Source organism: Macaca mulatta, chromosome 10 (genome assembly GCF_049350105.2).
Source record: "Macaca mulatta isolate MMU2019108-1 chromosome 10, T2T-MMU8v2.0, whole genome shotgun sequence".
Taxonomy (NCBI): Eukaryota; Metazoa; Chordata; class Mammalia; order Primates; family Cercopithecidae; genus Macaca; species Macaca mulatta.
Window position 1 is genome coordinate 12,528,986 of NC_133415.1, and position 24,997 is coordinate 12,553,982.

Below are 24,997 nucleotides of genomic sequence, written 5' to 3' on the forward strand. Positions count from 1 at the left end.
GGTAGGACATGAATGACCCAATTCGTAGGATGAAATTTACAAAGGATGTTTCTCAAAACTTCTGATATTCAATTTGCATATATTCATACCCATTTAGGTTGAGTTTATTTATTGATTTATTTTCAGATGGGGTCTCAATCTGTTGCTGAGACTGGAGTTCTGTGGTGTGATCTCAGTTCACTCCAGCCTCCACCTCCAGGGCTCAAGCAATCCTCCCACTTCAGCCTCCCAAGTAGCTTAAACTACAGGTGCATGGAACCACACCTAGCTTTTTTTTTTTCTGTATTTCTTTTGTAGAGATGGGGCTTTGGCATGTGGCCCAGGCTGGTGTCAAATTCCTGGGCTCAAGCAATTCTCCCAACTCTGCCTGCCAAAGGCATAAGTCACTGCGGCCAGCCTAGACTGAGTTTAATAAGATTTGGTTATGTAGCCGGGTGGGGTGGCTCACGCCTGTAACCCCAGCACTTTGGGAGGCAGAGATGGGCAGATCACCTGAGGTCAGGAGTTCAAGACCAGTCTGGCCAATGTGGTGAAATCCAGTCACTATTAAAAATACAAAAAAAAAAAAAAAAAAATTAGCTGGACGTGGTGGCAGGCACCTGTTATTCCAGCTACTCAGAGGCTGAGACAGGAGAATCACTTGAACCAGCTAGGTGGAGTTTGCAGTGAGCCGGAGATTCAGCCATTGCACTCCAGTCTGGGTGACAGAGCGAAACTCCGTCTCAAAAAAAAAAAAAAAAAAAATTTTTTTTTTATTATGTTGGGGAGATGGGAAGAGGCAGGTTAGGAGCACCCAGGCTGGGGAAACAGGACTGGGGAGGTGGATGGGTAGCCATAGAAGCAGAAAGGGGCCTCTGAAGGAAGAGCCTGGGAGAGCGGGGAGGAGGCGGTGAGGCAGGGGAGCACAGTGGAATGGCCCTGAGGGCAGGAGGGGCTCAGGATGACCAGGCAAAAGCAGAGCTGGTCCAGGGTGGAGGGGAGGCCCACGTAGCATGAGCAGGAGGCTAGAGGAGACAGACCATGAGGCCCGGGGAGACCCCTCACTGAAGAATCTTCCATAGGCGTCTTTCCAGAAATCGAAAGTTGGTGTTTATTCCCTTCCAAGGCTTGAATGGCTCACCATCATCGTACACAAACTTTTCCCAACAATATTTAAAATCTGAGAAAAAACGAGGAGAAAGCAGTGAGGACCCAGCAGGCCTCTCTCCAGGCCCTGGTCCCTCCCCTCCCAGGCCAGGTTTCCTGACTGCCAGTTACAGTGGACACTGGCCCCATCCCTGCAGGCTTCCCGGGGACACTGTCCCGCCCCACGGCATTGCAGCCCCACCTGCCCCTCATGCTGTCCCTCCCGCACCTGCTCTCCTCAGCCCCCCACATCTCACCTTCGTAGCCCATGATCTCCACGGAGGCCCCTTCCTCACTCAGGCTGCGGAGCCCCTGCTGGTAATCTGTATCCCAGAAGTAGTAGAGGCGGGCGGTATAGATGGTGAGCTTCACGTTGCTGTGCGTGGCCAGGAACTCGGCCACCTCCCCTGCACACTCTGGACAAGGGCTCCAAGATATGTACCAGGTGACCTGGTAGTTTTTCTTAGGAGACAGTGTGTTGTCGCAGAACCAAGAGAGGAAGCACCTTTCTGCATGACAATCGGTCTCAGGATCAACCTGGGGAAGGAGGAGGAGGAGAGCAGGGGGAGCTCAGACCAGGAGCAGGGGAGTGCAGGGGTGGGGCGATGGGAGCAGAGGGCAGGCCTGGAGCCCCAGGGCGTTTCCTTATTTATTTATTTTTGGGACATGGTCTCTCTCTGTTGCCCAGGCTGGGGTGCAGTGGTGCCATCTGGACTGACTGCAGCCTCGACCTCCCAAGCACAAGGAATCTTCCCACCTCAGCCTCCCGATTAGCTGAGGTTGCAGGTGTGTGCTGCCACGCCTGTCTAAATTTGTTTTTGTAATTTTTGTGGAGACAGAGTTTTGCCATGTTGCCTTGGCTGTTCTTGAACTCTTGGGCTCAAGCGATACTCCTGCCTCAGCCTACCAAATTTCTAGGACTATGAGCATAAACCACACGCACGACCTTATTTTATTTCTTTACTTTTCATTTTTCTGGGTACATAGTAGGCCCCAGGGCGTTTTATTCATTGAGTTTCCCTTATTCCATTCTTCTCCTTCCTTTTTATTTTTTTGTTTTTATTTTTTACAAGATGGAGCCTTGCTCTGTCATGCAGGCGGGAGAGCAGTGGCGTGATTTCAGCTCATTGCAAGTTCTACCTCCTGGGTTTTTTTTTTTTTTTTTTTTTTTTGAGACAGACTCTCACTCTGTCGCTCAGGCTGGAGTGCAGTGGCGCAATCTCAGTTCACTGCAGCCTCCACTTCCTGGGTTCAAGCAGTTCTCCTGCCTCAGCCTCCCGATCAGCTGAGACTACAGGCGTCCACCACCATGCCTGGCTAATTTTTATAGTATTAGTAGAGATGGGGTTTCACCATGTTAGCCAGGCTGGTCTCAAACTCCTGACCTCATGATCCGCCGGCCTTGGCCTCCCAAAGTGCTGGGATTACAGGCGTGAGCCACTGGGCTCGGCCCCTTCCTTCTTTATTTTATCGAGTCTTTCCCTGTTTCATCATGCCCTCAAGCGTAAATTCTGGCATCCTTTCCCCCAGGAATCCACTAACCAGGCATCCTCAGCCCCTGCTGTGGCCTGGCCGTGTGGGGTCTGTCTTGTTCCCTGTCTGCCTTCTGCTATGGAGCTCACTGGACCAGCATTGCTCATGGAGTTGAAGGTTGGCCAAAGGGGCTACTGAGCACTTGATATGGGGCTCTGATTAGAAACATTGGCCTGTGAACAATACACACCTCATTTCAAAATCTCATTGTGAGAATAGACAAACTTTAACTCCCTCATGAGGCATTTTATATTAAGTATATGTTGAAATCATATGTGAGATAATTGAGCTAATGCAGACATTAAAATGTCTTCCACCAGTTCTTGCTGCCTTTTAAGCGTGTGGGGACTGGAAACACTTGTGCTTCACTCCTGAGTCCTGGGTGTTTCTGAGGCCAGCACTGCTGTAGGCCAGGCCTGCCCAGCACGTAGACAACTCCCACCGCAAACACACTCTGAAAAGTCTCCTGCCACGGTGGAGGGGACTGCAGGGGTGGGTGGGACACGACAGGGTGGGTGAGAGGTCAGTGGCTCGTGTGGACAAGATTTTGGGAAAGAAAGTCAAGAGTGAGGGTGCTGGGCTCTAAGCAAGGCCTTTTGGGAAGAGACAAATCCCCTCCACCATCCGATCCCAGGAGAGTCAGGGAGGAAGATCTGGGCCATGGACTTAAAAAATGCGGGAGGAGGTTGGGCACGGTGGCTTATGCTTGTAATCCTAGCACTTTGGAAGGCCAAGGGGGGCGGTTCACGTGAGGTCAGGAGTTCGAAACCAGCCTGGCCACCATGGTGAAACCGTGTCTCTACTAAAAGTAGAATAAAAATTAGCTGGGTGTGGTGGCGGGCACCTGTAATCCCAGCTACTCAGGAGGCTGAGGCAGGAGAATTGCTCGAACCCAAGAGGCGGAGGTTGCCTGAGAGAGACTCTGTCTCAAAAAAAAGAAAAAAAGAAAGACATGTAAGAGGAAAATATACACAGGAGAGCCAACGCCAGGCACATCACTTATTGTGTTTTCTGCATTCCCAGCTGCTTAGCTCTTATTTGGGGTGTAACTAGGACTTTGGTGCTACCTGGTTTCGGAAGACGCCCGTCTTCCAGGAGACAGTTGAGTGCTGCTTTATAATTTCCACGGCGAAGCACAGCCAGGTTTCATTCCGACCATAGGCTTTCTGTAGGTTTTCAAAGTGGAAGTAGAATGTGTGTGGATACATTGCCTTCATTGGGTTTCTGAGGGCACAAGAGAGAAACCCCAATGCAGAGACCCCCCTCCCCGGAGTCCTGGGGGCTGATGCCCACTGAACACCACTCCCTGGACGGCCCTGGGCTCTGGGCCTCCTCCATCCCTCCGCAGCCCTGAGAATGTCTGCTGCTTTCCCAGGCAGGAAGATTGGGAGAGAGAAAGAGGAGGGGATACTGGGGATACTGGCAGGGGCAGCAGGGCCGGGGTGTCCTCTCCTAGCTGGAACCCCAGCTCTGGGGCTACCAATGGGACACCCTCAACCTCCCAGTTTTTCTGCCACACATCTCCCAACCCATTAGGAAAATGCCAACAGAGAATAAAACTCTTCACCCTAAAATAATTGCTTGAACATTTCAGCTCAATTCTTTCCCCACATTTTACCTTCTGATGATGATGATGATGATTTTTACATTGGGAATCACACCAAATTTATTCTTTTTTTTTTTTTTTTTTTTTTTTTTTACATAGGGTCTCACTCTTTCACCCAGGCTGGAGTGCAGTGGTGCAATCTCGGCTCACTGCACTCTCCGCCTCCTGGTTTCAAACGATTCTCCTGCCTCAGCCTCCCAAGTAGCTGGGAATACAGGCGCCCGCCACCACACCTGTCTAATTTTTTGTATTTTTAGTAGAGACAGGGTTTTACCATGTTAGCCAGGATGGTCTTGAACTCCTGACCTTGTGATCCACCCGCCTCGGCCTCCCAAAGTGCTGATTACAAGCGTGAGCCACTGTGCCCTGCCCTAATTTTTGTATTTTCAGTAGAGATCAGGTTTCACCATGTTGGCCAGGCTGGTCTTGAACTCCTGATTTCGTGATCTGCCTGCTTCAGTCTCCCAAAGTGCTGGGATGAGAGGCATGAGTCACTGTGCCCGGCCGGCCGAGGCCACTATCCCAAGTGCTGCATATGAGCTCATGGCATGTGCCTGAGGCCTGCAGGGACCATCCCTATTTTACAGAGGAGGTGCCAGAGGCGTACAGAGTCCAGGTAATCTGCCCGAGCCACAGAGCTGGGGCAGCAGATCGAGCTGGGGCCCCTTTCCATGCCAGCCCTGTCCAGCCTCTGCATCACCGGCCTGCAGCGCGGAGCTGTCGGGAACCGGGCTCTCTTCTTACGAAACTTTAAAATAAGAGCATTACTCCTGATCATCATATTTTTTCCTACATTCCAGGTTACAAGTGTCATTCTAAAAGGCGAACGGTGCTTACAGAGGAGGAGCCTGTGTCTGGGGTCATGTGCATCCTCCTCTGCTCACGCTGGAGGCATCTTTGGAAGAAATGGCTTATTTTCTAGTACGGAGACCATTCCCTCCCCCACACCCTCTCCTAAGACTTTGTATTGAAACCAAGTAAATCTTACAGAAATTCCATCAAAGAGCTGAGAACAAAATGCCGGATTGCCCCAATCATCCTTTGGTTCAATTCTCCCAGTTCCAGAGCTCAGGAATGGTGGGAAGCACACAGAGGGAGCACCCTCCCAGGGTGGGGAGCACCAGCCCGGTGGTCCATTCAGAAGCAGCAGGTCCATTCAGAAGCACCAGCCCGGCGGCCCATTCAGAAGCAGCAGTGGGGCGACAACATAGCAGGGCAAAGAGCCTGGCTGGGAGTGGGAGCAACAGAGGAAGCAGAGAGTAGAGAGCCCAGAGCTAGGGCTGGGGCAGGGAGAGGCCAGGGCTGAGGTCCAGCAAGGCCACCAGACAAGATGAGGCAGCAGAGGCCCCGCGGGCAGAGCAGACAGTGGTCCCTGATCTGGGGCTTCATATGCAGCCTCCTTGGCAGGCTTGTCCTGGCCCTGATGTTAGTCCTGGGCTTGGGTTCTATTTCTATCTTCCAGGGCCCTTGTTCCAGGAGGCACCTGTGCTGTGAGTGACCTCCCAGGCCCATCTGAGTGCAGGCCTCACTCCATGCTGCCTTCTCACCTGGATGGGAAGACCTCCAGAGGGACCCCTGGATCCTGCCTTCAGGAATCATCCCAGGGACGCCCCCCACCCAACAGCTATGTGGTAGGGAGGGAGAATGAGAGGCAGATGTCTGCCTCCCCCCATGCCTTCACACTCAAAGGCCACCATTGGAGGGAGGAATAGCGGGTGGGAGGTGACCCTCAGATGTCCCCCCACGATGCCACGTGTGCTCCCACACTGAGCTCCTTCCTTCCACATCTCCTGCCCAGAGTTGTTCCCTGGCAGGCTGAGCTCTTGTCCCTATGTCATGGAAGGGCGGATGCTGGTGTCCCCGGCCACCCTGTCTTGCAGTTTTCTCCTCTGGTCCAAGACCCAGGTGCTCAGTTCCTGTCTCTCTCAAGGGCCTGAGCTCCCTTTCTATGGCCTCTCGAGTCCCCGGTTGCCCTTTTCTATTGTGCTTCCTGGAAAGCTCCCGGCATCTCAAATCTCCCATTATCCAAGCCTACGCTTTTGTAAAATCTCACTCAACACCCTGGCCAAGATTGCAAAACCCCGTCTCTACTAAAAATACAAAAATTAGCCGGCATGGTGGCATGCACCTGTAATCCCAGATACTTGGGTGGCTGAGACAGGAGGATTGCTAGAACCTGGGAAGCAGAGGTTGCAGTGAGCCGAGATCGCACCACAGCACTCCAGCCTGGGCGACTGAGGAAGAAGCTGTCTCAAAAAAAAAAAAAAAATTTATTCACATGGGACCTTGGTCACTGCGTGTTTGGCTCTTTCTGCATCTCCATCCTGTGGGGGGGATTTGAGAAGTGACAGGTGTGAGCAGGGGGCCGGGCTGGGTGCTGTTGGGTGGGGAAGCCATGGGGTGCGGCCCAGGGTGCAGCAAAGTCTGGAGGGAGGGGCTGTGAGGGTCAGGACAGGACTCCTGGGAGACAGACACACAGAACGGGGATCCCTGCACACACCACCCAAGCTTGACCCAAAGCCCCCTGGGTCGTTGTCATGGGCTAAATTGTATCTTCCCAACATTGATATGTTGAAGTCCTCATCCCACCTCCTCACAGGATAACTGTATTTGGAGACAGGTCCACTAAAGTGGTGGTTAAATTAACTCATCGTCCTTAGGGTGGGCCCTAATCCTGTCTGACTGGGGACCATAAACAAGGAGGACATTTAGAGGCAGATAGACCCTAGGGTTGCAGGTGCACAGAGGAACGGCCAGAGAGGACAGGGCCAGGAGGAGCGGCCGCAGAGGACACAGCCCCGCCCACCCCTCCACCCTGGACTTGCAGCCTCCAGATCTGTGAGAAAATAAATGCCGGCCCTGTGGGCACCCGGCCCGGGCCATCTTCTACGGCAGCCGAAGCCTGAAGCTCTGTTCCCACGGTGGCGGCTCCTTCTCAAGGGCTCAGGTCAGCCTTGAAGGATGTTGCTCAAAGCTTCTGGCTGTCGAGCTTGTGAATATTCACGCCCACTTACATCCAGTGTTATGACAACTTCGGTTATGCCAGGGAGATGGAAGGAGCCAGGTTGGGGATCCCAGGCTGTGGGGAGGGCAGCCTTGGGGGTGGATGGAGGTCACTCTGGAGGCCGAAGGGGCCTCTCACTCACAGGAGGGGCCCAGGAAAGCAGGGAGGAGGCAGGGAAGTGAAGGGAGCACCAACAGTTGGGGTGAGGAGGTGTGACCATGAGGGCAGGCAGGGGGCAGAAGGGAGGGCAGGAGGGCCTGGCCAGGGGAGGCCTCAGGAGGATGAGCAGGAGGTGAGAGGAGAGAGACCATGAGGCCAGAGGGAGACCCTCACCTGAGAATCTCCTTTAGCTTGTGGTGCAGGAATGCATAATTGTCATCGAATTTGTCCCAAGGCATGAATGACTGACCTTCATTGTACACAAAGTTTTCCCAGCAGTATGCAAATTCTGACATGAAGAGGAGGGAAGCAGTCAGGCTCTCCCCGACCCTGGTCCTGCCCTCCCAGGCTTTGTCTCCTGGCTGTCAGTTGTGGTCAGTGCCGGCCCTGCCCCTGCAGGCTGCCCTGGGACACCCCCAGCCATGGCATTGCAGATCCATCCATCTCTCATGCTGTTCCTCCCACTCACGCTCCCCTGACCCCTCCTCCTCTCACCTTCATAGTCCATGATCTTCACGCGAGCCCCTGCCTGATGCAGCCTGCGGAGCGCCCTCCGCCAATCTTTACCCCAATAGTAGTAGAGGCGGGCGGCGGAGATGGTCAGGGTGACATTGGGGTGCTCAGCCAGGAATTCGGTCACCTTTGCCACACAGTCCGGGCAGGGGGTCCAGGATACAAACCAGGTGATCTGGAAGCGCTTGTAAGCAGGCAGCTGGTTGCCACAGAACCAAGAGAGGAAGCACATTTCTGCGTGGTACTGAGGCTGGAAATACACCTGGGAGAGGAGCAGGGGCAGGGGATGCTCTGAGACGGGGAGCAGGAGGAGAGGGCAGGGTTGGGGCAGTGGGAGGAGGGGCCAGGACAGGAGTCCAGGGGATCTTGCCATTGAAGCTCTTTTCCTCCATCCCCCTGATTAGTTTGAGTGATTGTCTGCTCCAAAGCTCATGCTCAGTGTTAAATGCTATGGTAATGGCCTTAAGAGGTGGCACCTACAAGCAGCTGTGAGGCTGTGGGGACTGCACCTTTGTGGGTGCCACTGCTGTGGTTATTTAAGGGCAACTTTAGCCCAACTTTCTGTCTCTTGCCCTCTAGCTGGAGGGGCAGCGGGTCAGACTAAACTCCTGCTTCCTCTTGTCCTGGTGTCATGGAGCAGCAGTGACTCGACATCCCAGGCCACTCTATCTGGAGCATCCCCTGAGCTTCTGGCAACCACCTTCACCCCCAGGTGACTGTGCAGCTCGCAGGCCCTGGAAAGTCGCTGGTGCCTTGACAGTGGACTTCCCAGCGTCCAGAACTCGAGCCAGCACATTTCTATTCATTGTCAATGTCCCCGTCTCAGTCCTGCTGTTGAAGCATCACAAGGTGCACCAAGACACGTGCTTCCCTTCGTTTGGGAGTTTTCCCGGCCCTGTTCACGGCCTCGTGCGTGAATTCTGGCATCCATTCTCCCAGGCATCCATTCACCAGGCATCCTCAGCCCCTGCTGTGGCCTGGCCCTCTGGGGTCAGCCTTGTTCCCTCCCTGCCATCTGCTGGAGAAGCCACTGGACCTGCGCTGTCCCATGTTGGGGGGCACTGGCCAAGGGGGCTACTGTGCACCTGAAACGGGGCTCTGATGAGAGACCTCAGCACATGAAAAATACACCATACACTGCTCATTTCAGTGTGAGAAGAAAAAGAAACTTCACTATCTCACAAATAATTTTATGTTAATCAATGTTGAAGTAATATGTTAGCTACATGGGATTAAATTAAATATTAAAATTACTTTTACCAGTTTTTGTCGCCTTTTTAGCGTGTGGGGACTGGAAACACTTGTGCTTCACTCCTGAGTCCTGGGTGTTTCCGTGGCCAGCACCGCTGTAGGTCAGGCCTGCCCAGCACACAGACGGCTCCCTCCCCAAACACACTGAAAAGTTTCCTGCCTGGGCGGAGGGGGCCGTAGGGATGGGTGGGACAAGGCGGGGAGCTTAGTGTCCTGAGTCGGGGTGGCAGGGTGAGGAGTGAGGGTTCACCATCCTGTGATGATGCATCTTTGCCATGGAGGAATCAGGGCAGTGGCTGGGGCAGTCAAGCAGGAAGGTCTGGGCTACAGACTTAAGATATGTGGGAAGTGGAGGCCCGGCACAGTGGCTCATATCTGTGTTCCCAGCACTTTGGGAGGCCGAGGTGAGCGGATCACCTGAGGTCAGGAGTTCAAGGCCAGCCTGGCCAACATGGTGAAATCCCGTCTCTATTAAAAATACAAAAAATTAGCTGGGCATGGTGGCAGGCACCTGTAATCCCAGCTATTCAGGCAGCTGAGGCAGGATAATCGCTTGAACCCAGGAGGCGGAAGTTGAATGAGCCAAGATTGAGCCATTGCACTCTAGCCTGGACAACAAGAGCAAAACTCTGTCTCAAAAAAAAAAAAGAAAAAAAAAAAAGAAAGAAATAAAAGAAATAAAGAAATGTGGAATGTGGCCAGGCACACTGGCTCACGCCTGTAATCCCAGAACTTTGGGAGGCCAAGGCAGGTGAATCACCTGAGATCAGGCATTCGAGACCAGCCTGCTCAACATGGTGAAAACCCATTTCTACTGAAAATAGTAAAATTAGCCTGGCGTGGTGGCAGGTGCCTGTAGTCCCAGCTACTCAGGACGCTGAGGCAGGAGAATCGCTTGAACCCAGGAGACAGAGGTTGCAGTGAGCCGAGATCGCACCACTGCACTTCAGCCTGGGCGACAGATGGAGACTCTGTCTCAAAATAAATAAATAAATAAGAAAGAAAGAAAAAAAATAAATGTGGGAAAAAATATACAATTGAGAGCCCGCCACCGGGCATTTTACTTACGCGTTTTCTGCATTCCCAGTTGCTTAGTTCGTACCTACGATTCGACTGAAGTTTGGGTCGTACCTGGCCTCGAAAGACCCCTGTGTCCCAAGGGAGCTTTGAGGGGTCCTTCCTTATTTTCACTTCGTAGCACAGCCAGGTGTAGCTCCGACCATAGAGGATGGGTTCATTTTCAAAGTTGTAGTTGAATGCGTGTCGATCCATCCCCTCCATCGGATTTCTGAAGGCAAAAGAGAGAAATCTGCCATGCAGAGAGCCCTCCCTGGAGTCCTCGGGGCTCATGTCCACTGAACACAGCTCCTGGGATGGCCCTGGGCCTCCCCCACTCCTCCACAGCCCTGAGAATTTGTGCTGTCTTCCCAGGCAGGAAGACTGAGGGGAGAGGAAGAGGCGGGGACGCTGGCAGGGGCGCCAGGGCCGGGGCGATCTCTCCCAACTCAGGCCCAACTCTGGCCTTTCCAGGGGTACATTCCCCACCTTCTCAGTATTTCTGCCAACCCACTGCCCAACTCATTAAGAAAATGCAAAAGATAATAAAACTCTTCACCCTTAAAAAATGGCTTTTAACCTTTCAGCTCAATACCTTCCTGATGCTTCACTTTGCATGTTAACATTATTTTAAAATCATGGTTGAACCGATTTCTGAGGCCCAGGCCACTCTTCTAAGTGCTGCGTGGGTATGAGCTCATGTGAGGCTGCCCTAGGCCTGCCGGGGCCATTCCCATCTTACAGAGGAGGGGCCAGAGGTGCAGAGAGGCGGGGTAACCTGCCCAGGCCACAGAGCTGGGACAGATGGAGCTGGGGCCCCTTTCCAGGCCAGCCCTGTCCAGTCTCTGCATCACAGGGCCCTGCAGGAGAAAGCTGTTGGGGACTGGGCTCTCTTTTCACTAAATTTTAAAATCAGAACATTTCTCCTGATCATTGCGTTCTTTCTCACATTCCATGTTACTGGTCATGTTCTAAAAGATGAAGAGTGACCTTGGAGTGGAACCTGTCTGGGGTCATCTGCTGACTGTGGAGTCATCCTTGGATGATATGATTTATCCTGTGCTTCAGAAATCATTCCCTCCCCACACCCTCTCCTAAGACTTTGTATTTAAACAAAGTAAATCTTACAGAAAGTCCAACAAAGCGCTGTAAACAAAATACCTGATTGCCCCAATCATCCTTTAGTTCAATTCTCCCAGTTCCTGAGCTCAGGAATGGCGAGAAGCACACAGAGGGAGCACCCTCTCAGGGCGGGGAGCACCAACCTGGCCATGACTTTCAGTGGACAGTCTCAGCAGGGGGCCTGGGCTGTGGCAGGTGGGGAAGGTTGCCCATTCAGAAACAGCAGTGGGGCAACCACACAGCAGGGCAAGTAGCGTGGCTGGGAGTGGGGATAGCAGGGAAGCCAGAGGGAAGGAAGTCTGGGGTTGGGGCTGGGGCAGAGGGAGGCCAGGGCTGAGGCCCAGCAGGACCACCAGACAGGAAGGGGCCGGAGAGACCCGGGCGGACTGAGTGGGCAGCGGTACCTGATCTGTGGATTCATGTTCAGCCTCTTAGATACGCTTGTCCCAGTCCCGCTCTTTTTTTTGAAGCGCTGTGGTTTCACTTCCTGCTTACAGCGCCCTTGCAGTTGGGCAGCCCTCCTTAAAATGACCTCCCAGCCAGGCACGGTGGCTCACGCCTGTAATCCCAGCACTTTGGGAGGCTGAGGCAGGCGGATCACGAGGTCAGGAGTTCCAGACCAGCCTGACCAAAATGCAGAAACCCCGTCTCTACTAAAAATACAAAAATTAGCCGGGTGTGGTGGTGGGCACCTGCAATCCCAGCTACTCGGGAGGCTCGCTTGAACCCGGGAGGCGGAGGTTGCAGTGAGTCGAGATCGTGCCACTGTACTCCAGCCTCGGTGAGAGAGGGAGACTCTGTCTCAAAAAAAAGTGACCTCCCAAGGCCTTGTGAGTCTTGGCCCCTCCCCCTTCCTGTTCTGGCGCTGGTGTGGGAGGCCATGGGATGCTTATCTTACTCAGTCTTTCACCCTGTTTCTGGTTTTCTCTGGGGCCCTCCCCTGTGTAGAGGGACCTGTGACAAAGACAGGCTGCTCCTTGAGGCAGGACCCAAGGCCATTGCAAAGTGAAAGAGAAAGTCATTGCAGCCAGAGGCCTGGAGGTGGGTCCACACCAGGCTGAGCCAGCAGAGCAGAGGCCCCTCCCCTGGTGGTCCCGCCCAGCTGGAGCCTCCTCTCCACCATCAAGACAGACAGGCTGATGCCTCTGCAGGGACTCCCAGATCCTGCCCTCAGGTATCAACCCAGAGACACCCCCCACCCAGCAGCCATGGGGACAGGGAGGGAGAGTGAAGGGCATGGCGTCTACCTCCCCCCAGGCCTTCACACTAGGAGGCCACCATGGGAGTGGGGGACAGCAGGTGGGTGTGGGCCTCAGATGTCCCACCAAGATGTCATGTGCGCCCCCAAACTGAGCTCTTTCCTTCCTGCTTCTCCTCCTTCCCCATCTCCGGCCCGGAGTTGCTCCCTGGTAGAATGAACTTTTGCCCTCTCTTGTCCCCATGTCATGGAAGGGCAGCGGCTGGTGTCCCACGCCAGCCTGTCTGGGGACTCCCTGTGGGTCTCACAGCTCCCTTCCCCTGGTAGCGTGCTCCCATGGTGCAGAGACCTAAAAATTATACAAGGTATACATTTACAAAGAACACTTTATTTCTTGATAAGGGTGATAGCCTGCAAGGTGGCCATCCTACAGCCTGGGAAAAGCAGCCTCTGGGAAACACCAGAGACAGACATTTAGAAGCAGGAGGGGTTGGGGCAGGAGCTTTATGCTGAAGAGGTTGGCTAAACATACATATTCAACAGGCTACAGGAGGAGCTATGAATATTCATGTAGGTGGTTGCAGTCCAGGCTTATCAAACAAATATGCATGTAACATATGATCCCAGGCGGGCAGTGGCTCACACCTGTAATCCCAGCACTTGGGGAGGCCAAGACAGGCAGATCACCTGCGGTCAGGAGTTCGAGAGCAAGCATGGCCAACATGGTGAGATCCCTTCTCTACTAAAACTACAAAATTAATCAGGTGTGGTGACGCATGCCTTTAGTCCCAGGTACTTGGGAGGCTGAAGCAGAAGAATCGCTTGAACTCGGGAGGCAGAGGTTGCAGTGAGCCGAGATCGTGCCATTGCACTCCAGCCTGGACAACAAGAGCAAAACTCTGTCTCAAAGAAAAAAAAAAAAAGGTTGATATTTGATATTTGGAGGCAGAGAGACCCCAGAGGTGCAGGTGCATAGAGGAAAAGCCACAGAGGACACGGCTGGGAGACTCCCTGCCAGCCAGGAGAATTGACCTCAGAGAAAACAACTCCACCCAACCCTCGAACTTGGACCTGCAGCCTCCAGATCTGCGAGAAAATAAATGCCCGCCGTGTGGACACCTGGCCCGGGGCATCTTCTATGGAGGCCACGGCATGAAGGGGTCATTTTTATAGAGTCTCATTCTCTAATAACTTACATCTGCCTTGAAAATGTCAAGTCAAATTTAAAGTGTGGAGAAGAGCCTCTAAATTTCATATTTCATTAGCAAAGAAAGAATTGTAATTTGGGACATACACGCAGTCCGGATGGTGTTCACCATGTCGGGAGAACAAAGAGATGGCAATTATAGGAGGAGAAATGTTCTCTTGCCCTTTGGGAAAGCCCGTGGGCACTAGGAAGGGTTGGGAGCTGGGAGGTTCCATTGCTGAGTTGCTGCTTTTGGAGCAAGGAGTCCAAGACTTACAGCCATTTATCGCAGAAGCTATGGATAAAGCTGGTTTCAGGGTACAATGCACAGTTTCAGGAGTCAGGCTTGCACAGAAGTCCATTTCGGGAGCAATGGCGTGTGGCCTGATTGCTTTTCCTCCCTGGCCCCTGGCCTCTGTTTTAGCCGGGTATGACATGAATGACCCAATTCGTAGGATGAAATTTACAAAGGATGTTTCTCAAAACTTCTGGTATTCAATTTACATATATTCACACCCATTTAGGTTGAGTTTATTTATTGATTTATTTTCAGGCAGGGTCTCGATCTACTCTGCCCAGACCGGAGTTCAGTGGTGCGATCTCTGTTCACTCCAGCCTCCACCTCCAGGGCTCAAGTAATCCTCCCACTTCAGCCTTCCAAGTAGCTTGGACTACAGGTGCATGCCACCACATCTAGCTTTTTTTTTTTTTTTTTTTTGGTAGAGATGGGGCTTTGTCATGTGACCCAGGCTGGTCTTGAACTCCTGGGCTCAAGCGATTCTCCCACCTTTGCCTCCTAAAGTGCTGGGGGATTACAGGCGTGAGTCACCATGCCCAGCCTAGGTTGAGTTTAGTAAGATTTGGTTATGCTGGGGAGATGGGAAGAGCCAGGTTAGGGGCACGCAGGCTGGAGGAATGGGGTCTGAGGGGGTGGATGGGTAGCCATGGAGGCAGAAAGGGGCCTCTGAAGGAAGAGCCTGGGAGAGCGGGGAGGAGGCGGTGAGGCAGGGGAGCACAGTAGAATGGCCCTGAGGGCAGGAGGGGCTCAGGATGACCAGGCAGAAACAGAGCTGGTCCAGGGTGGAGGGGAGGCCCGTGCAGCATGAGCAGGAGGCTAGAGGAGACAGACCATGAGGCCCGGGGAGACCCCTCACTGAAGAATCTCCCGTAGGCGTCTTTTCAGAAATCGAAAGCTGGTTTTTAGTCCCTTCCAAGGCTTGAATGGCTCACCATCATCGTACACAAACTTTTCCCAACAATATTTAAAATCTGAGAAAAAACGAGGAGAAAGCAGTGAGGACCCAGCAGGCCTCTCACCAGGCCCTGGGCCCTCCCCTCCCAGGCCAGGTCTCCTGACTGCCAGTTGCAGTGGACACCAGCTCCGTCCCCACAGACTCCCAGGGGACACTGCCCCGCCCCACGGCATTGGAGACCCACCTGCCCCTCATGCTGTCCCTCCCGAACCCGCTTACCTCAGCCACCCCACATCTCACCTTCGTAGTCCATAATCTTCACAGAGACTCCTTTCTCACTCAGGCTGCGGAGCCCCTGCTGGTAATTCGGATACTGGGAGTAGTAGAGGCGGGCGGTATAGATGGTGAGCATCACATTGTTGTGCCTGGCCAGGAACTTGGCCACCTCCCCTGCACAATCTAGGCAAGGGCTCCAAGATGTGTACCAGGTGACCTGGTAGTCTGTGTTAGGAGACAGTATGTCCTCGCAGAACCAGGAGAGGAAGCACCTTTCTGCATGGCAATGGGTCTCAAGATCGACCTGGGGAAGGAGGAGGAGGACAGCAGGGGAGCTCAGACCAGGAGCAGGAGAAGTGCAGGGGTGAGGCAATGGGAGCAGAAGGTGGGCCAGAGCCCGGGGGCGTTTCCTTATTTATTGATTTTTGAGGCAGGGTGTCTCTCTGTTGCCTAGGCTGGAGTGCGGTGGTGCAATCTGGGCTGACTGCAGTCTTGACCTCCCAGGCACAAGGAATCTTCCCACCTCAGCCTCCCAATTAACTGGGACTGCAAGTGTGTGCCGCCACACCTGCCTAATTTTTTTTGTAATTTTTGTAGAGACGGGGTTTCACCATGTTGCCCAGGCTCATCTCAAACTCTTGGGCTTAAGCGATCCTCCTGCCTCAGCCTCCCAAAGCTCTGGGACTATGAGGGTAAACCACATACATGGCCTTATTTTATTTCTTTACTTTTCATTTTTCTGGGTACATAGTAGGCCCCAGGGTGTTTTATTCATTGAGTTTCCCTTGTTCTATCCTTCTCCTTCCTTCTTTATTCTTTTATTTTTATTTTTTTCTGAGATGGAGTCTTGCTCTGCCACCCAGGCTGGAGTGCAGTGGCACAATCTTGGCTCACTGCAACCTCTGCCTCCCAGGTTCAAGCGATTCTCCTGCCTCAGCCTCCTGAGTAGCTGGGATTATAGGCATGCACCTCCACACCTGGCTAATCTTTGTATTTTTAGTAGAGATGGGGTTTCATCATGTTAGCCAGGCTGGTCTCGAATCCCTGACCTCATGATCTGCCTGCCTCAGCCTCCCAAAGTGCTGGGATTACAGGCATGAGCCACTGCACCGTGCCCGGCCCCTTCCTTCTTTATTTTATTGAGTCTTTCCCTGTCTCATAGACTTATGTGTGAATTCTGCCATATTTTCTCCCAGCTATCCATTCACCAGGCATCCTCAGCCCCTGCTATGGCCTGGCCCTCTGGGGTCTGCCTTGGTCCCTGCCTGCCTTCTGCTGAGGAATCAGGGCAGTGGCAGGGGCGGCCCCACGAGCCCAGCAGTGACTGGCCCAGACACAGAGCTGGACACCACACCCCCTGCTTCCCACAGCTGCTGTTTCCCGAGGACTGCCGGATGTACAGCTCCATGACAAGATTTTGGGGAACAAAGTCAAGAGTGAGGGTGCTGGGTGCTAAACAAGGCCTTTTGGGAAGAAGCAAAACCCCTCCACAATCTGATCACAGGAGAGTCAGGGAGGAAGATCTGGGCCACGGACTTAAAAAATGTGGGGAGGAGGCCAGACATGGTGTCTCACGCCTGTAATCCTAGCACTTTGGGAGGCCAAGGCTGGTGGATCACTTGAGGTCAGGAGTTTGAAACCAGCCTGGCCAACATGGTGAAATCCCATTTGTACTAAAAATACAAAAAAATTAGCTGGGTGTGGTGGCAGGCACCTGTAATCCCAGCTACTTGGGAGACTGAGGCAGGAGACTCACTTGAACCCAGGAAGCAGAGGTTGCCGTGAGCTGAGATAGCGCCACTGCATTCCAGTCTGGGTAACAGAGCGAGACTCCATATCAAAAAAAAAAAAAAAAAAAAAGAAAGAAAAAAGAAAAAAAAAAAAGACATGTGGCAAGAAAGTACACACAGGAGAGCCCGCACCAGGCACGTCACTTATTGTGTTTTCTGCATTCCCAGCTGCTTAGCTCCTATTTGGGGTGCAACTAAGACTTTGGTGCTACCTGGTTTCGGAAGACGCCCGTCTCCCAGGAGACAGTTGAGTGCTGCTTTATAACTTCCACGGTGAAGCACAGCCAGGTTTCGTTCCGATTGTTGGCTTCCCATAGGTTTTTAAATTGGAAGTAGAATGTGCCTGGATCCATTGCCTTCATCGGGTTTCTGAGGGCACAAGAGAGAAACCCCAATGCAGAGACCCCCCCCGCCGGAGTCCTGGGGGCTGATGCCCACTGAACACCACTCCCTAGACGGCCCTGGGCTCTGGGCCTCCCCCATCCCTCCGCAGTCCTGAGAATGTCTGCTGCTTTCCCAGGCAGGAAGACTGGGAGAGAGAAAGAGGAGGCGATGCTGGCAGGGGCAGCAGGGCTGCAGTGACCTCTCCCATCTGGAACCCCAGCTCTGGGGCTACCAATGGGACACCCTCAACCTCCCAGTTTTTCTGCCACACATCTCCCAACCCATTAGGAAAATGCAACAGACAATAAAATTCTTCACCCTGAAATAATTGCTTGAACATTTCAGCTCAGTTCCTTCCTCCCATTTCACCTGTCCGATGATGATATCACACCGAATTCCCCAGGCCAAGGCTACCTTTATTTATTTATTTTTTTTAAGATGGCATCTCGCTCTGTCCCCCAGGCTGGAGTGCAGTGGCACAATCTCGGCTCACTGCAACCTCCGGCCCCCGGGTTCAGGGATTTTCCTGCCTCAGTCTCCCAAGTAGCTGGGATTACAGGTGCCCGCCACCACGCCTGGCTAATTTTTTGTATTTTCAGTAGAGACGGGCTTTCACCATGTTAGCCAGGCTGGTCTCGAACTCCTGACCACAAGTGATCCACCCGCCTTAGCCTCCCAAAGTGCTAGGATTACAGGCATAAGCCACCGTGCCCTGGGTAAAATAAGGGTATTTGTCCTAATCATCATATTTTTTCTACATTCCATGTTACCAGGGTCATTTTAAAAGGGGAATGGTGCTCACGAAGGAGGAGCCTGTGTCTGGGGTCATATGCATCCTCCTCTGTTCACACTGGTGGCATCTTTGGAAGAAATGCCTTATTTTCTGGTACAGAGACCATTCCCTCCCCCACACCCTCTCCTAAGACTTTATATTGAAACAAAGTAAATCTTACAGAAATTTCATCAAAGTGCTGAGAACAAAATGTCGGATTGACCCAATCATCCTTTGGTTCAATTCTCCCAGTTCCAGAGCTCAGGAATGGTGGGAAGCGCACAGAGGGAGCACCCTCCCAGGGTGGGGAGCACCAGCCCGCTGGTGACTTTCTGGGGAGAGTCTCAGCAGGGGGCCTGGGCTGGTGCAGGTGGGGAAGGTGGCCCATTCAGAAGCAGCAGTGGGGCGACCACACAGCAGGGCAAGGAGCCTGGCTGGGAGTGTCGGCGGCGGGGGAGACAGAGGGGAGGGAGCCCAGAGGTGGGGCTGGGGCAGGGGGAGGCCAGGGCTGAGACCCAGCAGGACCACCAGGCAGGAAGGGGCAGGAGGGGCCTGGCAGACAGAGCGGGCAGAGGTACCTGATCTGTGGATTCATGTTCGGCCTCTTAGATACGCTTGTCCAGTCCCACTCTTTTCTGAAGTGCTGTGGCTTCTCTTCCCGTTTACAGAGTCCTTGCAGTTGGGCAGCCCTCTTTAAAGTGACCTCCCAGGGCCTTGTGAGTCATGGCCCCTCCCCGTTCCTGCTCAGGCACTGGTGTGGGAGACCCTGGGGTGCTTTACGTTTCTCTGACTCTGGCCCTCTTTCTGGTTTTCTTCTGGCCCCTCCCACTGGCAGAGGAAGCTCAGACAAAGACAGGCTGCTCTGTCTTTATCTGTCTTGGGCAGGACCCAACGGAATTGCAAAGAGAAAGAAAGAGAAAGAGAAAGGCATTGCAGCCAGAGCCTGGGAGGCGGGTCCAGACCAGGCTGAGAGAGGGGCAGGTGCCCCCTTGTCTGGTGGATGGACAGGCTGGAGCCCCCTCTCCACCGCCCCCTCCCCAGCCCTAATGTGTGCCCAGAACTTGGAGCAGCACCTCCCTGTTGAGTGAGGGAGGTTTTGAGACTCCAGTGGGGAAGGAAGTGTGGACTCCGCACAGCACAAGTGAAGGCTTAGGTGTGCCTCAAGTTCCCAGCTGTGTGCTGGGTCCATTGCATGCCTTCCCTCTTCCAACCTCCCAGCTTCCAGAAGGTGGGGCGCAGGTCAGCCCCTCAGAGGTGTGGGTGGAGGATGACCCAGGTGCTGAGGCAAGAGACTGAAGGCACAAACTGTTTCAGTATAGTAAAGAATATACTTACAATAAGAATAGTTATAATACAAATTAGATGTAGAGATCATCATGGACATTATCAATCATTAGTATAGACATTAATCATTAGCTTTTAATATTACTCTTTATTACTCTTTAATATTACACTCCTTTATTAAGAGTAATATCAATATTATTATGTAACTGGTGGGTATATGGTCAAGTGCTGAAGGGATGTTGTGAGAAATGACCGAGAATACAAGAGGTGAGCCCTCTGTCCCACCTGCGTAAGGGCCGCTTGAAGGCTCCTTGGTCAAGCGGTGACGCCCCTGCCAAGAGAGCACCCGTTACTTAGCAGACCGGGAAAGGGAGTCTCCCTTTTCTTGGAGGAGTCAGGGAACGCTCTGCTCCACCCGTTTCTTGTGGGAGGCTGGATCTTATCCAGGCCTGCCCGCAGTCATCCGGAGGCCTAACCCCTCCCTGTAGTGCTGTGCTTTAATGGTCACGCTCCTTGTCCACTTTCATGTTCCTCACGTACTCCTGGTTCCTCTTTGACGTTCTTAGAAGATAGCGGTAGAAGAAATAGTGAAAGCCTTGAAGTCTTTGATCTTTCTGATAAGTGCATAGAAGAAAACGCTGACGTACGCTGCCTTCCCTCTCTGCTTTGACTACCTGTAGGGAAGGGCCCCCTGTTCTATGATGACGTTACTTGCTTGACCTTATCAATCACTTGGACGATTCACCCTCCTAACCCTGCCCCCTTGTTTTGTGTGCAATAAATAACAGTGCGCCCAACCATTTGGGGCCACTACTGGTCTCCATGTCTTGGTGGTAGTGGTCCCCCGGGGCCCAGCTGTTTTCTCTTTATCTCTTTGTTTTGTGTCTTTATTTCTTACAATCACTCGTCTCCACACACGGGGAGAATACCTGCTAAGCCCCATAGGGCCAGACCCTACATCAGGGACTGCTGACCCCCTCCCCACTATTAGCCTACAGTCCTGTCACGTCCCCCTCACCAAGATGGTAGAGATAGTGATCAATAAATACTAAGGGAACTCAGAGACCAGTGCTGGTGCCGGTCCTCCGTATGCTGAGCGCCCGTCCCCTGGGCCCACTTTTCTTCCTCTATACTTTGTCTCTGTGTCTTATTTCCTTTCTCAGTCTCTCATCTCCACCTTTCGAGAAATACCCACAGGTGTGGAGGGGCAGGCCCCCTTCAGTCCAGCTGGAGAAGTTGTGCTCTCTGTAGAGGCTCTGAACTCCTCTGGCTGCCACCCGAAGGCAGATAGGGAGGAGGATGCCTGGGTGGGAGGGGGTGCAGCAGCGCCCCTACCCGCATGGAAGCTTGTCCTACCTCTGCACAAAGCGGACTCCTAGTGGTTGTTTTTGGAAGGTGAAGTTTTCTTTCTTTCTTTCCTTTCTTCTCTCTCTCTCTCTCTCTTTCTCTCTCTCTCTCTCTCTCCCCCCCCCCTTCCCCAATATAAATCTTTTAATTTAAAAGTACATTTTACTGTCGAAAATGAAAACTTGGGGAGAGCAGAAAGATCACACACAGGGCTGCCACTTCACAGCTGGAGGGTTGCTCCGCAGCCGCCCAGAGGCGCTCCTCGCTTCCCAGACGGTGGGGCAGCCGCCCAGAGGCGCTCCTCCCTTCCCAGACCGTGGGGCAGCCGGGCAGAGGCGCTCCTCGCTTCCCAGACGGTGGGGCAGCCGGGCAGAGGCGCTCCTCGCTTCCCAGACGGTGGGGCAGCGGGGCAGAGGCTCTCCTCGCTTCCCAGACGGTGGGGCAGCGGGGCAGAGGCGTTACTCACTTCCCAGGCGGTGCCGCGGCGGGGCAGAGGCGCTCCTCACTGCCCAGACGATGCAGCGGCCGACCAGAGGCGCTCCTTACTCTTCAGACGGTGCGGCGGTGGGCAGAGGCGCAGCCCTTGAAGGTGAAGTTTTCTGTTGCCATCAGAAAGAGATGGACAAAGGACCATGGGTGGAAAATAATCAATTCCGTTTATCAGAAACACACTTCGTAGAAGAAAATGGAATAATAACCCTAGACCAGGGAGGCATCGTCAAACCCAGCTGTAAGGCGGCAGTTAAGGCACAGTGGGGAAGGGACACCAGCTTTGCAGCCAGGTAACTCTGAGATCCCCCCTTCCTTACTGTGTGACCTTGGGTGGTTTACCAGGCCTCTAACTGCAGGCGTGAGCCACTTGCCCAACCCATTTTATTATTTTGAAAATGTTTTCGGGCGAGGTGTGGTAGCTCATACCAGTAATCCCAGCACTGTGGGAGGCCGAGGCGGGCGGATCACTTGATATCAGAAGTTCAAGACCAGCCTGGCCAACATGGTGAAACCCCGTCTCTACAAAAACAAAACAAATTAGCTAGATGTGATGGCGCACACCTGTAATTCCAGCTACTAGGGAGGTTGAGGGGGGAGGATCACTTGAGCCATGATTGCATCACCGCACACCAGCCTGGGCGACAGAGTAAGACCCTGTCTCAAAAAAAAAAAAAAGAAAAGAAAAGAAAAGAAAAACTTTTTCCACCTGTGTAATTTTATTTGAAGAAGGTTAAAAATGGCTGATTGAGGTAGCTCATACCTGTAATACCAGCACTTTGGAAGGCGAGGTGGGCGGGATCACTTGACGTCAGGAGATCAAGACCAGCCTGACCAACATGGTGAAACCCTGTCACGACTAAAAAAAAAAAAAAAAAAAAAAATTAGCCAGGCATGGTGGCACGCACCTGTAGTCCCAGCTACCTGGGAGGCTGAGGCAGGAAAATAGCTGGAACCCGGGAAGTGGATGTTGCAGTGAGTGGAGATCTCACCACTGTATTCCAACCTAGGCGACAGAGCAAGACTCCATCTCAAAAAAAAAAAAAAAAAAAAAAATAGACCGGGTGTGGTGGCTCACACCTGTAATCCCAGAACTTTGGGAGGCTGACGTGGGGGGATCTCCTAAGGTTGGGAGTTCGAGACCATCCTGACCAACATGGAGAAACCCTGTCTCTACTAAAAAAGAATACAAAATTAGCCAGGTGTTTTGGGGCTTGCCTGTAATCCCAGCTACTCGGGAGGCTGAGGCAGGAAAATTACTTGAACCCGGGAGACAGAGGTTGCTGTGAGCCCAGATCGCGCCATTGCACTCAAACGTGGGCAACAAGAATGAAACATCATCTCAAAATAACATAAAATAAAATAATAAATATAAATATAAAAAAGAAGGTTATATATATTGGATCTTTAGTATATGATTGTATGGAATATATATCTAGAATATATATATATGGGATCTTCTGATATGATTTCTTTTGCTATATATGGAATCATCAGTATATGATTATACATGGAATGTATGTATGGAATTGTTCGTCATTGACGTTTTTCACTCAGCATAATACCCTTGAGGTTCATCTGAATTGTTGCTGATTTCCATAGGTTGTTTGTTTCCATTGCAGGGCACGATTCATGGCACGGATGTACCACAGCAGGTTGAACCATTCGCCCACTGGATGTTTAGATTGGTTGCTGTTTTTGGCTATTGTGAACAAAGCTGCAATGAACACAGGTTTTTGTTGTTTTTTTAAAAATGTGAACATAAGTTTTCATTTCTCTGGAATAAATGCCCAAGAGTGCAATTGCTGAACTGTATGTTAAGTACATGTTTAGTTTTATAAGAAACTACTGGCTGGGCACAGTGACTCACGCCTGTAATCCCAGCAGTTGGGGAGGCCGAGGCTGGTGGATCATGAGGTCAGGAGATCGAGACCATCCTGGCGAACACGGTGAAACCCAGTCTCTACTAAAAATACAAAAAAATTAGCCGGGCATGGTGGCGGGCGCCTGTAGTCCCAGCTTCTAGGGAGGCTGAGGCAGGAGAATGGCATGAACCCAGGAGGCGGCGGAGCTTGCAGTGAGCAGAGATCGCGCCACTGCACTCCAGCTTGGGCGACAGGGCAAGACTTCGTCTCAAAAAAAAAAAAAAAGAAACTACTTGGCCGGTCGCGGTGGCTCACTCTTGTAATCCCAGCACGTTGGGAGGCTGAGGCGGGCAGATCATGAGGTCAAGAGATAGGGACCATCCTGGTCAACATGATGAAACCCCGTCTCTACTAAAAATACAAAAATTAGCTGGGCGTGGTGGTGCGCACTTGTAGTCCCAGCTACTTAGGAAGCTGAGGTAGGAGAATGAATTGAACCCGGGAGGCAGAGGTTGCAGTGAGCTGAGATCGTGCCACTGCACTGCAGCCTAGGTGACAGAGCGAGAAACTATCTCAAGAAAGAAGGAAGGAAGGAAAGAAAGAAGGAAGGAAGAAAAGAAGGAAGGAAGGAAGGAAGGAAGAAAGGAAGGAAGGAAGGAAGAAACTGCTAAACTAAATTGGAGAATAGCTGTACTATTTTATATTCTCCCCAGCAAGGTATAAATGGTCCAGTTTCTCCAGCATTTGGCGCTGCCACTGTGTTATTTTAGCCATTGATAAGTCTGATAGGTCCGTGGTAATATTGTGGTTTTAATGTTCACTTCTCTAATGGCTAATGATGTCGAATGTCTTTTTCATGTGCCTGTCATCTACTTATTGCTCTGGTAAAATTTTTGCTCCTGGTTTTCTTTTTTTCCAATTTAAAAAATGTTGTGGTAATTTATACATAACATAAAATCTACCATCTTGACAATTTTAAGTACAGAGTTTAGCGGTATTAAACACATTAGACATATTCTAATGTTGTGCAACCACCACCACCATCCCTCTCCATGGCTCTTTTCTTTTTTTTTCCTTTTTTTTTTTCTTTCTTTTTTTTGAGACAGAGTCTCGCTCTGTCGTCCAGGCTGGAGTGCTGGTGGCACGATCACTGTTCATCACGACTTCGGCCTCCTGGGATCAAGCGATTCTCCTGCTTCAGTCTCCCAAGTTGCTGGTATTACAGGTAGGCGTCACCACACCCAGCTAATTTTTGTATTTTTAGTAGAGACAGGCTTTCACCATGTTGGCCAGGCTGGTCTTGAACTCCTGACCTCAAATGATCCACCTGCCTCGGCTCCCCAAAGTGCTGGGATTACAGACGTGAGCCCCCACGCCAAGCAGGCTCTTTTTATCTTGTAAGACTGAAACTCTGCACCCATTAAACGCAAACTTCTCATTCCCTCCTCCCCATTCTCTCTTCTGCCAGCCCTGGCACCCACCATTCTACTTTCTGTCTTTACCATTTTGAATACTCTTTGTTTGTTTGTTTGTTTTTGTTTTGAGATGGAGTCTCGCTCTGTCACCCAGGCTAGAGTGCAGTGGCACGATCTTGGCTCACTGCAACCTCTGCCTCCCAGGTTCAAGAGATTCTTCGTGCCTTAGCCTCCCAAGTAGCTGGGATTACAGGCATATCCCAACATGCCTGGCTATTTTTGTATTTTTAGTAGAGACGTGGTTTCGGCATGTTGGCCAGGCTGATCTTGAAGTCCTGACGCTGCTGGGCAAAGTGGCTCACGCCTGTAATGTCAGCACTTTGGGAGGCCAAGGCAGATGCATCATAAGGTCAGGAGTTTGAGACCAGC

General features: G+C 52.1%; 2 protein-coding genes and 1 long non-coding RNA gene across 6 annotated transcripts; 1 reads left to right on the forward strand and 2 right to left on the reverse strand.

The window, feature by feature from the left end:
* Positions 1 to 726: 726 nt before the first annotated feature.
* APOBEC3D (apolipoprotein B mRNA editing enzyme catalytic subunit 3D) lies at positions 727 to 12,201 on the reverse strand. Of its 3 annotated transcripts, XM_077948427.1 has the most exons (8): positions 11,774 to 12,173; positions 10,294 to 10,479; positions 8,499 to 8,505; positions 7,923 to 8,202; positions 7,602 to 7,716; positions 3,726 to 3,882; positions 1,383 to 1,662; positions 760 to 1,159 (listed from the first exon to the last, which is right to left on the reverse strand). In XM_077948427.1, exons 1-8 carry the CDS (start codon positions 11,788 to 11,790, stop codon positions 1,041 to 1,043), a joined length of 1,161 nt encoding a protein of 386 aa, XP_077804553.1. In that variant the 5' UTR covers positions 11,791 to 12,173; the 3' UTR covers positions 760 to 1,040.
* A 268-nt stretch (positions 12,202 to 12,469) lies between these two features.
* On the forward strand, positions 12,470 to 20,321 carry LOC144331706 (uncharacterized). Its single transcript, XR_013399075.1, has 3 exons — positions 12,470 to 12,543; positions 16,419 to 16,788; positions 18,025 to 20,321. It is a non-coding gene; the product is annotated as an uncharacterized LOC144331706 (long non-coding RNA).
* Positions 12,936 to 18,871, reverse strand: APOBEC3C (apolipoprotein B mRNA editing enzyme catalytic subunit 3C). Of its 2 annotated transcripts, XM_077948423.1 has the most exons (5): positions 18,747 to 18,834; positions 17,225 to 17,381; positions 15,247 to 15,526; positions 14,883 to 15,022; positions 12,936 to 13,466 (listed from the first exon to the last, which is right to left on the reverse strand). In XM_077948423.1, exons 1-4 carry the CDS (start codon positions 18,761 to 18,763, stop codon positions 14,904 to 14,906), a joined length of 573 nt encoding a protein of 190 aa, XP_077804549.1. In that variant the 5' UTR covers positions 18,764 to 18,834; the 3' UTR covers positions 12,936 to 13,466; positions 14,883 to 14,903.
* Positions 20,322 to 24,997: the final 4,676 nt, after the last annotated feature.